The sequence below is a fragment of the Equus przewalskii genome, chromosome 18 (genome assembly GCF_037783145.1).
Source record: "Equus przewalskii isolate Varuska chromosome 18, EquPr2, whole genome shotgun sequence".
Taxonomy (NCBI): domain Eukaryota; kingdom Metazoa; phylum Chordata; class Mammalia; order Perissodactyla; family Equidae; genus Equus; species Equus przewalskii.
The window spans coordinates 12,866,236-12,878,439 of record NC_091848.1 but is presented as its reverse complement, the minus strand read 5'-3'; the positions used below and the strand labels follow the sequence as shown (position 1 = coordinate 12,878,439).

The 12,204-nt window shown below is 37.3% G+C and overlaps 1 protein-coding gene across 2 annotated transcripts; it reads left to right on the top strand.

Moving 5' to 3' along the window:
• Positions 1–7,359: 7,359 nt before the first annotated feature.
• RPL22L1 (ribosomal protein L22 like 1) lies at positions 7,360–11,693 on the top strand. Of its 2 annotated transcripts, none has more exons than XM_008508308.2 (4): positions 7,360–7,652; positions 9,388–9,480; positions 9,649–9,770; positions 11,433–11,693. In XM_008508308.2, exons 1-4 carry the CDS (start codon positions 7,644–7,646, stop codon positions 11,575–11,577), a joined length of 369 nt encoding a protein of 122 aa, XP_008506530.1. In that variant the 5' UTR covers positions 7,360–7,643; the 3' UTR covers positions 11,578–11,693. The 2 variants fall into 2 exon arrangements, with proteins under 2 accessions (XP_008506530.1, XP_008506531.1); XM_008508309.2 differs by having other exon boundaries at positions 7,590–7,652; positions 9,391–9,480.
• Positions 11,694–12,204: the final 511 nt, after the last annotated feature.

The window sequence follows — 12,204 nt, the reverse complement described above, 5'->3', positions numbered from 1 at the left end:
AAATTGAGTATATGATAATGGTGGTATTCCAAATCACTGGGCAAAGATTAATTTAATTACATTGCGCTGGGACAATTGGAAAAATTAAATTTGGAAAAAATAAAATAGAACAGATTCCATACAACTTACACAAGAATAAACTCCAAATGAAGCAGAGGTCTCAATGGAAAGAATAAACTGTACAAGTCCTAGAAGAAGACATGGGTGAATTTCTCTATAACTTGGCTTCTTTTCAGCTATGACTAAAAATCCAGATACAATAAAAAGATTTAGAGATACAGAGAGAGAGAACAAATGCTAAATGGAGCAAAACATTAATAATAGGTAAAAATAGGTACTTAATTTATGTATTTATCTGTATACATTTGTGTGTTCTTTGGACTATTTTTTACAATTTTAAGTGTTTGAAATTATTTCTAAATAAAGTTTTTTAAAATTTGAAAAAGTAGTACCATCCAATTTTCATAAATGCATGTAATTACTTATGTAATCTAAAGGATATGGATATACACACAGTCACAAACATGCATGCCCCCAAAGCATTAAATAACTGTTTATAAGCACGTGGGATTTTAGATATTTTTATGCATTATCTTCTTTACTTCTCTATATTTCCATTCATGAGCATTTCTTTTGGCATAGGAAGGTAATAATTTTGTTAATTTAAAAACTCTTCAAAATATTATTTATAATAGTGAAAAAATGGAAATAATCTAAATGGCCACCAATAGGTGAATGACTAAGCTAAAAATGGCAAGTAATAAAATTAAGCAGTGAAAAAAGATACTTGTTCTCATTTTAAAGGTTGACCAATTATTCAGAACTCCTGTGGCACTGTATAACAAGAAAATCTTACTTCTGAAACTGAAATTATTAAAAATAATAAAAACAAATTAAGTTTTCCTAAATACACACTAAAAGATACATTAAAGCAAGCATACATTTTTTAATCATAGTTTTTAATGCTGTCTAATCAAATTAGTAAAGAGCAAGTGACTTCAGTTCCTATTTCCCCTTAGTTTTCATTTATGAGTATCTAACAAAGAACATTCATAGGTTGGAAGAGTTAAAAGCAATATTCTTAAGTGGTAATAAGTTTCTCCTCAGCTCCCCATTGCCATTTGCACAGAAGGGCTGGAGCCCATCCTTTGCCAAAGCTGTGCAGTTTGCTTCCACAGGACTTTTTTTGCTGCAGTGTCATTTGAGTATATTTTTCTGGAGATGGGTAGTGCCATGTCTCCTGACATTCAACATGCTCCACTTTGTAGCACATGGCGCAGAAAGAAAAAATACCATAAAAAATACTTTCAAATGGTATTTTTACTACATATACAAAATCTTATTTTTTTTTTACAATGCTTCAATGGTGATAATATTGATGACTGGGAAGTTTGGGTAAAGGGAAATTTACAGATTCCTGTTTTATAAATCAGCTTCTAGCAAATGAGATAGATTTTTTTTTTTCCTGAGGAAGATTTGCCCTGAGTTAACAGCTGTTGCCAATCTTCCTCTTTTTGTATGTGAGCTGCTGCCACAGCATGGCCATTGACAGATGAGCAGTTTAGGTCTGTGCCCAAGAACTGAACTCCAGCCGCTGAAGTGCAGCGCTCTGAACTTAACCACTAGGCCACCAGGGCTGGCCCATAAGATAGGTTTTAATAATTAATAAGTAAACCTCAGAGGTGCAGACATTGTGTACTTTTAATGTAAGAGTGTGATCCTTTGTGATGTTAAAGCTGAGGTCTTCCAAAAGAGAAGACTGTAGGAATAAGGACTACCATCTGATCCTGTAAGAAACTGTGTAATGAACAAACCCAGGACAGATACAGAGCTGGAGCAGGAGCCGACACGTGAAATACAAATGCAACATGACAGAGAACTGTGTTCAGGGCCTTGTTTGCCTAAATGTCATAACATTTTTTCATGGTTCAAAATACATGTTGGTACTTATATGGATAAATGTTTATTAGAATATTACAGGTGGCATAGTGGTTAAGTTCATGCACTCCGTTGCAGCAGCCCAGGGTTCACAGGTTCGGATCCCAGAAGCAGACCTAGCACCACTCGTCAATCCATGCTGTGGTGGCATCCCACATACAAAATAGAGGAAGACTGGCACAGATGTTAGTCTACACAGAATTCGAAATATATTACAATGTACACCTGAAATTCATATAATATTGTAAACCAATCTTACTTCAATTTTAAAAAAAAGAAAAAAGAATATTACAAACATTCATTAAAATATCTATAATATTTCCAGTACAAAATAATAGTGTGGATTTTAAGTTTTGTGTTGACTACAAGGTTTATGTTTTTGCAGGTGTGCATTGATTTGCATATTTTCAATTAGAAAAATAATAAGGGTTGTGAGAATTGTCTCTTTCCCCACTGTTCTGAAGTGCCATTTGCATGCATCTGTTTCTCCACTCTCTATTGTATTGGTCTGTATGTCTAAACTTGAAACAATAACCAACTCTCTTAATTATGGTATTAAAATAATCTTAATCTGTAGAGCAAGTCTTCCAACTTTATCTTTCCTTCTTCAAGTATATTCTGGCTATTCAAGTATATTCTGGCTAGTTATCTGTGTCTCCATACAAATTTTCATTTTTTTTCCTTAAAGATTGGCACCTGAGCTAACAACTGTTGCCAATCTTCTTTTTTTTTTTCTGCTTTTTCTCCCCAAATCCACCCCCCCACACACACCCGCCGCAGTACACAGCGGATCTTTCTAGTTGTGGCGTGCAGGATGCTGCTTCAGCATGGCCCGAGGAGTGGTGCCATGTCCGCACCCAGGATCTGAACCGCTGAAACCCGGGGCTGCCAGCGTGGGAACTTAACCACTCTGCCACAGGGCAGGCCTCTCCATACAAATTTTCAAATTGTTTTGAAAGAAAGGAAGGGAGGAGGGAGGGAAGGAAGAAAAGAAGGGAGGAAAGAATGGAGGGAAACATCTGTTAAGCTATTGTTTGTGATCCCATTGAATCTATAATTCAATTTGAGGAGAACTGATATTTGCATTATGCTGGGTCTTCCAATCCATGCATATTGAACATCTTTCGATTTACTTGGTCTTCTTTAATTTCTCTCAATTATACTTTATAGTTCTGCATAGAGGTTTTGTACATCTGTTATTTTTTTCTTAGGTATTTGATATATTTATATTATTGAAAATATCTTCTTTAGCTTTCATCTTCTAATTTGTTGCTAGTTTATAGATATGCAATTGATTTTTGTACATGAACTCTGTATCTAGCAATCTTGATAAATTCACACATTAATTCTGAGAATTTATCCATGGATTCTTTTAAATTTTTTTACATACACAATTACATATCAACTACAAATAATGACATTATCACCCAACTTACTGCATAACATATTGCTGGATGTGGTTTGCTAATAATATATCTGTGATTACAACATAAAATATACAAGATGTGTGATTGCTGGATATGGTTTGCTAATATATCTGTGATTATAACACATAATCACATATCTGTGATTATAACGTATATATCTGTGATTATAATATGCATATCTGTGAGTATAACATATAACATTATAACATAAATATGATTATAACAATTTCATGAATGAGATTAGACTATAATTTTCCTTTCTCAAAATGTCCTTGTCAGGTTTTAATATCAAGGTTATGCTGGCCTCTCAAAATAAGTTGATGACTGAAGGAATTTGTGCAAAATTGGTGTCTTAGCCTATTGGCTGCATGCATTTGGTTTATTTTGGGAAATGATTCTAGGTAACAGAGTAAGGAACTGGGAGGTGTAAAACTGGGAGGGAGCAAAAGCAAAAAAAAATGTGCTGGGGACAAATAGATTTAGTCCTGCTGAGATCTTCCATGTAGTGATGTAGAATGTACTTCTGAACTGTCCACTCAACAGAAAGAAGAAGGGAGCAGCAGCCAGTTTAGGGCAGGTGTGACTTGACAGCATCTCCCCACATATTTTTCACCTACCCCATGTCTTCTCTGACCTGAGGCATGGGATGCTTGTGGGAAACTCCCCATGAACACTCACTCAATGTGTACAACCTGGAAGTACAAGGGAGTTAACACCCATGGACAACCACTGACCAATAGGGGACAGGAAACTAGGGATAAATGCTCTCCTCTTCTGGATTAAAAGATAAATTGGAAGAATGTGAGTTTGAGCATAAAAGGTATTTGTTACAATTGGCATTATTTCTTCCTCAAATGTTTGGTAGAATTCACTGGTGAAGCTATTTGGGTGTCTTTCTTGTGGGAAGGTTTTAATTACAAATTCAATTTATTTAAAGGATATAGGACTATTCAGATTTTCTGTTTTTTCTTGTGTAAGTTCTAAGTTTTATTTTTCTAGGAATTCATTCATTTCATCTAATTTGTCATATTTTGGCATGCAGTAATTTAAACTATTCTGTTATCATTTTTAATTGCCGTGTAATGTATACATATATAGAAAATGCACAGATTATAAGTTTACAGCTTGATGAATTTTCACAAACCAAACATATTCATGTAACCATCAGCAAGATCAAGAAACAGAATATTACCAGCACTCCAAGCCCACAAAATAAACATGATTGTATGTTTAGATTTACTCACAAGTTAGCCATTTTCTTTGCTTGCTAGTTCTTTTAGCATATAGACCTTTCTGGGATCGTTTTTCTTCCTCCTGGAGTATATCTTTCAGAATTCCTTTACTAGGGGGTCTGTTGGTAGCAAACTTTGAGTTTTGTTATCTAAAAATATCTTAAATGCATCTTTATAGTTTTATACCTTGTAGCTCTACGTAGACAACTATTTTCTCTGAGCACTTTGAAGATGATGATCTTCTCCTTCTGGCTTCCACTGTTGCTGATGTGAAGTCAGCTGTTAATATAACTCCTGTTAGTAAATATTTTGCCTTTTCTCTTAGGATGCTTTTGAAGTAATTCTGTCTTTGTGTTTTGAAGTTTCACTACAATGTGTTTAGGTGTGCAATTCTTTTAAATTATCCTGCTTGAGGTTTACTGGGCTTCCTGAATCTGAGAATTCAGCCAAATATTTCTCTAAAATTTGCCTTTCCCCCATTTTTTATATTATATCCTTTTAGGTCTCCCATTTGATGTAAGTGGAACATTGTTACTCTGACATTCTTGTCTCAACCTACCTTTTATATTTTCTATCTCTTTGCTTTTCTATTTTGCATTCTAAGTAATTTCCCATTCACTCATTTTCTCTGCAGCTCTATCTACTCTCATGTTTAACTCATTTACTCTTTCCAACTAAAGTTTTTCTGCTTTTAATTTCTAGAAGTTCTATTTCATTCTTTTAAAAATTCCTGGCCAATTTTGATTGTCCCTGGTTCTCTTATCATGTTTTAAATACTTTTAGCTTTTAAACATATTAAGGATACTTATTTATATTCTGTATGTTGTAATTCCAATGTGTACAGTCTCTTATTTGGGTCTGATTTTACAGGTTTTTTGGGTTGGTTTTCATTCATGGTGGCTTGTTTTGCCATGTATTTAGTGATTTTAAAAATATTGCCAGCTCATATTTCTGTAAGTTTATCTCAGGGAATACCTTGTGGTTGGATTTAAAGTACATTTCTCCAGAGAGCATTTACATTTGTTTCTGCCTGGCACTACCAATCCAAGCACACTTTAAACTACATCTTTAGGTTTCAGCCTTTTCATGCTATTTGAGCAGAGCTAATTCTAGCCCAAAACTCATATAAGCATGAGGGCTTGTCATTTCTGCCTCCAAAAAATTCTTTCACTTTTCCACCAGCTTAACCATACATTAGAAATTATCTATAAAACTTATTTTACCCAGTTTTTTAAGGTGGCTACATATGGAGGGGCTTCTCTGTGAATCTAATCTGCCATATTGTCTTTCTATATTTTATTTTACTGATCTATTCAGCTCCAGTATCATGTAAATTCAATGACTGGTGTTTATAATGTAGTAGAAATATATCATATTTTACAGTATCTTATACTTGAATAGCTGGAAAGACAACTTTCCCTCTTCTAAATTGTCTTGGCTGTTTTGAGACATTTATTATTTCATATGTTTTAGAATCTGTTGTCAAAATAAAAAATACCTGTGGGGTGTGGACAGGCCTTGTGTTAATATATACTTTGTGTGTATTATTTGGAAAGAATTGAGTTATTTATAATATTTAATCTTACCATCGGCCCATTTCTGGTTAATATTTTTCTTAAGATTTTTCTTTCCTAATTAAGAGAAATCTTTTTTTTCCACTATAGTTTCTAACTACTTATTCTGAGATTACTAGTTATTTTGAAACACATATGTTGTTTTTAATATTCCCTTTGTACCAATGGCTTTTTAGTTCTTAAGGGGTTTTTTGTCATGACATGGAAGGCTGCCAAAAACAAGCAAAATAAAATAATAAGTACCTCAGTTAATGATTATTTTCAAAATATCCAATAGTACAAGGATCATTTCTGCTCTGCAGCCTGGGCAGCTCTTGAGGAGAAAATGCCAATTGCTCTTTTTTTCCCTTAATGTTTGGAAAAGAAATGAAATTATTGTGATTCTTGACGCAACCAGCCAAAAAATCTTCTTGAAATGGATTTCTTCTAGGAACTTAACACCTCTATTCAGACCCTACACGTCATATACTTCATTAAAGCATAGTTCCCACTATTCCTAATTGCTGTCATAAAGGACACACAGTTTTCACTTTCTAGGGTCACTCTCCAAATTAACAAAAGCCCACCCCATCCTCATCCCTGCCCCCTGCTATGATAATTTCACCTCCACAAAAAATATTGCAAAACGCTGAGAGGCATGCCACTTTTCTAATCAAACGTCAGTTTACAATCCTTCAAAGCTCAAAAGCTGTTTTTTCCTTTTGTCATCAAGACTGTCAGCACCCCACATCCACCCTTGTGTGCCTTGTACATTTTAGTATTTAGGTCTTAGCAAATATTCGTGGAATTTTAATTAGGAGGCATTTTGGATGGCAGTCAGGAGTCCTAGGGTTAACTCTAAAACCCATGATAAAATAGAATAAATTATACCCAGCGGTGAACAAGTGAGCAGTACGTGTTTTTCTCTTAAAGGTTTATTTTTTCTTTTCGAGAACCCAGTTTATTTTGATTCCCCCGAAACACGGGTTTCCCTCAACAGTCATTTAGAAAACAAGACTTACAGACAAAACATAGACATAGAAATAACTTTTTCGCTGAAGTATTATAATTGCAATATAAGCCAGCCAATCCCAAAGCAACCCGAGACACTGCCTTGCCCGGATTGGAAAGAAGATCCAGGCGATTAGTGAAAGATGATTTGTGCATCCCTCGGGTGTGTGTATCTGGGAGGGGTCTCCCAGTAACGGCAGAGGCGACTGTGGTCAACGGGCGTGTACCGTCACCAGCGGAGAACCGAGAATCATTTCAACCACCGCCGGAGGCGGGCGCTCCCGGGAAACCTGACAGCCTACCTACCCAACGCTCCCCAGCCACGCCTCCGGTTTCCTCGGCTACTGGCCTCCGCGCTCCTGCCCAACGCCTCTTCCGGGAGGCGGCGAGCTTACGCTCTCGGCGCGTGACGCAGCACGCTTCGGTATAAATAGGGGCCGCGCGCCGCCACTTCCTCTCTGCTCGCACGGCCGGCTTTCAAGATGGCGCCGGTGAGTGAGCGGCTGCTTGGGGGGAGTGTCTTACTCCGATGTGGATGGTTTTTCTAACTAACGAGTTGGGGACGTCGCATTCGAGATGTAGAAAGGGTGGAAATGGAGACTGGGTCAGGGACGCGACCAAGATGTAAAGATTCTGAGTTCTTTCTCCGAGATTCCTGGGGCCTGCCACGCGGTCTGGTGGAGCTGGAGCTGGGCCCGGAAGTGGTTTGGGGGGGCGGTCGTGGGAGTGCGGGGAGGAGGAGGCACGACGGTGGCCGGGGCTCGTGGACCAGCGTTCTGCCCGTTTCTTTGCTGCCTCGCGCCTGGTGTTGCTGCTGCTCCCCTCTTTGTTTGCACCAGGAAGGAACTGCGGGCTCCCGGGCGGCTCTGGCCTTGCCTGCGCGGAGGGCGCCGCGGTGGCCGAAGTTTCAGAGAACTTTATAGCAAGTCGCGACTCTTAGGCATTTATAAAAGCATACTACAAAGACTTTATTTACAGTATTAATAAGGGAACCAGTAAGATGTTAAAACCCGTCCAGAGAGCATTTGAAAAGTTAGGTGTTAGCTGTGTCGGCAATTTACCAAAAAATGTTAGGTTACAACTGCTGGGTTACATACAAAGCTAGATAATGTCCAAGAGAGCCATCAACCCTCTCGGGTTATCTGTTCACCGGGCAGAAATTATTTCCGTCTCCTAAATTAACTAATGCTCCCAACAGAGCTGTAAATTGCTCAGTCAAGCCCAGCTCCTAGTAATCTCTTACCAGTTCTAAGTTTTGGATAGTTGTTTTTTGGCACAAAGTTACTCGACTAACTGAGAAAGGTAGTTGGTATTAGTACCTGGTAACCATTTGGGTGGATCTAATTGGAAGATGACGTTCTCAGATAAATACAGATTTTCTTTTTTCGCTACGTTGCCTGCACGTGTATTGTTAGTGGCCACAGAAACATTTTACTTGTGTATCCTTATTAGGTCCTATTGGTCTAAAAAGTTTTGGGTGTGAAAAACAAGTTCTGTATGTTTTGAAAATTAAAAAAGTCTTGACCAGACTCAGGTCCCCCTCCCCTCCCATTCCTCACATAAATATAGCAGCATAAGGATTGAGTTGTGGGGATGTAAGTGGGTGAAATATCATAATCTGGCATGGGATTGAATTGTATTAGGTGGTGTACTGGTGTTCTCCAGCTGCAGTGGGGACGGCAGTAGAAAAGCAGCGCCTGGCCTATGGTAAACAGTACCTGGTAATTTAAAATTGAACATCAGTCTGGAAAACAATAAACAGCCATAAAGCTTCTCTTGAACAAAATGGGTTTGATTAGAGGTTCAGACCAACCTGGGTGGGTGTTTTAGTTAGCTTGCTGTGGAAAGTAGATTGGTCCCCTTAATCTTTTCCAGTTGTAAAAATAGGATTCCTTGGAATCTTCTGATGAAGGAAACTAACAAATACTTTGAGCTCAGAAGTTTTGCATTTGTGAGACACTGTTGGGGTGAACAGGGAAAATTTTCATCGGATTTTGAAAAAACTTAGTATAAACCAAGTTAAGAAGGTACCTCACCCCTTCTGACAGGCTGATTAAAAAAAGTTAGTGTATGTCCTTTATCAAGCAATTTTTAGAATTTTGCACTATATTACATATATATAACCTCGCAGTACATTATGCACCGTTGCACTGGGACAAATTTTTAAATTTTGTATATAAAGTGGATAAATTGTTTTAGAATCCTAATTATGTTAATTTTCTGTAGCAGAAAGACAAGAAGCCTAAGAGGTCGACCTGGAAGTTTAGTTTGGACCTCACTCATCCAGTAGAAGATGGAATTTTTGATTCCGGAAACTTTGTAAGTATTACTCTACTGAGCTTGTTTTTATCATTGTAGTAGAGTTCTTGATAATGATTTAAGTATGTAATACTTGAATTTAACCTAAGCTCTGTTCCTAGGGTACCTTCCCTAGTGAATATCTAGGGTTTTCTTCCCTAGTTTTGCATTTTTTATGTTTTAAAATAGGAGCAGTTTCTCCGGGAGAAGGTTAAAGTCAATGGAAAAACTGGAAATCTTGGGAATGTTGTTCACATTGAACGCTTCAAGAACAAAATCACGGTTGTTTCTGAGAAACAGTTCTCTAAAAGGTTGGTATTTATTTTCCATAATTTGGTGAAATTATGGTAATTGTGGACTATTTTATAGACTAATCCTGATATTCTTCATATATAAGAATGCATATGTTGATTAGGTTAGTGAGACTTCACAAGTGCTTTGAACTTAAAGACCTACATGAATGGAAAACATATTCAGTAATAGTGCCAGTTACTTAGGCTGGTTGCCAGTGTAATTTATTGCTGAAATACAGGCAAGTTATGTCCTGGGCTCCAGTCCAGTGAATTATAGGCTCTGTACCCTAAATCGTATATAAGCCTTAACAATGTTAGGTGCTGTAATATTAGAATATATTGCTAGAAACGTGTCTAATGTGTAACATGGGAGTAATGTTCAACTTAATATAAGCATTTATATTAAGGTTTGGTTGTTTCTTTAGTAGAGGTAGTAGAGGCAGTCAATGAAAGGTAAAGTCTCTAACATTGCTGCCAGTTTCAGTTAATTCAGTTTACTCAACAAGTGTGAAATACTTTACATGGCAGCACTGTTGTAGGACTGGGTAGCTCAGTGAACAGCAAAGTACTCACCACCAAGGAATTTAAATTCTAGTGGAGAAATGAAACAATGAAATGCATTGTAAGTAGTTTCTAAGTACTGTGTATGTGCATAAAGAGGGTTGCAGGGTTGATGTTTTTAGATGAGGTGGTCAGAGAAAGCACCTAAATGAAATGTAGTGAGCAACGCAAATTAGGGAATTGATCATTGTAGCTGAAAAAGACTGGTGGTGGAAACTGAAGACTTAGGAGCCTATTGTGGTGAGATGGTGGCTTGGACTAAGGTGGTAGCAGTGTATTCTAACTGTATGGTCATGGATCAGTCACCAGGGATTTGGAGATGAAAGGTCATATCTGTCCTCAAATAGACGTGCAGATGATTATAAAATTCAGTACTCTAATTGCTGTGTTGAAGGTAGAGATAGGGCACGAGAATTTGCAGAGAACCTGAGAATGAGCATAGTATTGCCAGTGGAATGAGGTATTCCTAGCAGAGGGAGCAGCATTAGAAAGGGTAGGGAGGCTTGAGAGGAATGCTTGGTTCAGCATTACTCTAAAGTGTAAATGGCGCAGAATGGCTGGAGTGATGTTTTTAGACCATGCTGAAAGCTTTTTTATAAGGTCTGAGCCGTATGCTAGTTGGGAGGCTGTCAGTAATCTTGAACTTATAAGTGGATTCAGCCCTTTTGACAGGTTGCCTCTTGTTGATCCAACGCAGGATTGAGGTTAAGGAGGTTGATCCTGGTGAAGGGAATGTTGACATTTAGTATATAAGATACTTTGAGAATGAAATTGTATATTGTTTAATTTAAAAGTGTTGTGGATGTGGCAGTAACACTAAAAAGGAAGCTACTGTTACTGCTCTCCTGTGTACTGGCTTCTAACAAACAGTATCATTTATTTTGGGGAGGTGAGAGAATAAGGGTTTTATAGGGCGTACACTGATTATAATTGAGGTTGAGAGGTTACCTTACTTACACTGGTATCCCTAAGCAACCTTGCATAATACTTAATACAAATGAAAGAAAATAGTTGGGAGGGAACTGAGGACACAAAGGATGAATATTATAAATGCGTTTCTTCTATCTAATAAGCCTTTACATAGTAGGTATTAATGAAATTCATGTTTTTATTTTAAAGGTATTTGAAATATCTTACCAAGAAATACCTTAAGAAGAACAATCTTCGTGATTGGCTTCGTGTGGTTGCATCTGATAAGGAGACTTACGAACTTCGTTACTTCCAGATTAGTCAAGATGAAGATGAGTCCGAGTCTGAGGACTAGATGAAGCCCCTCCTTGTAGAGCTTTGCTGACTAATAAAGCAAATGAATCCTACAAGAGAAAGAAACACTTAGAAATGGACATTCAGTTTATCAGTGAATAAAAAACATACTGTTTAGCTTCTGTCTCTTGTTTAAATAATTTAAGTATATGCTGTTTACAGGATGCTGGCTTTCCTTTGATAGTTTCTGTAAGCAATATTTAAATAGCTTATAGCTAGTGGAATTTTTTCCAGGATTTCTAAAATTTATTGCTTTTATAAATGTTTTCAAGTTAAAGTGTTATATAGGAAATAATGAAGTACAATTTTGGGTATAACTGTATAATATATAATTTACTTAGCCATTTGGAGTCCTTCCTGTCTCCTTTCTCAATCCCCCTCACTGATCATTCTGAACGTGTTGGTCATTTATTGCTTGAAGCTTGTCTGGATGGACCTTCCCCCCAGTAAAGTTGCCTTTGAGGGCTTGTTCAGAATGGTTTGACACAGTCCCAATTGCAGGTGGGAGGGGAGGTCCTAGAGCCAGATCAATTTCTTGGTTTCCCAGTGGTCCCAGGTTACGTGGTGCCTTTTTCTACTTTTAATCTGAAAATGGTGGTATCAGTATCCCAGGTACTTAGGTGGATTA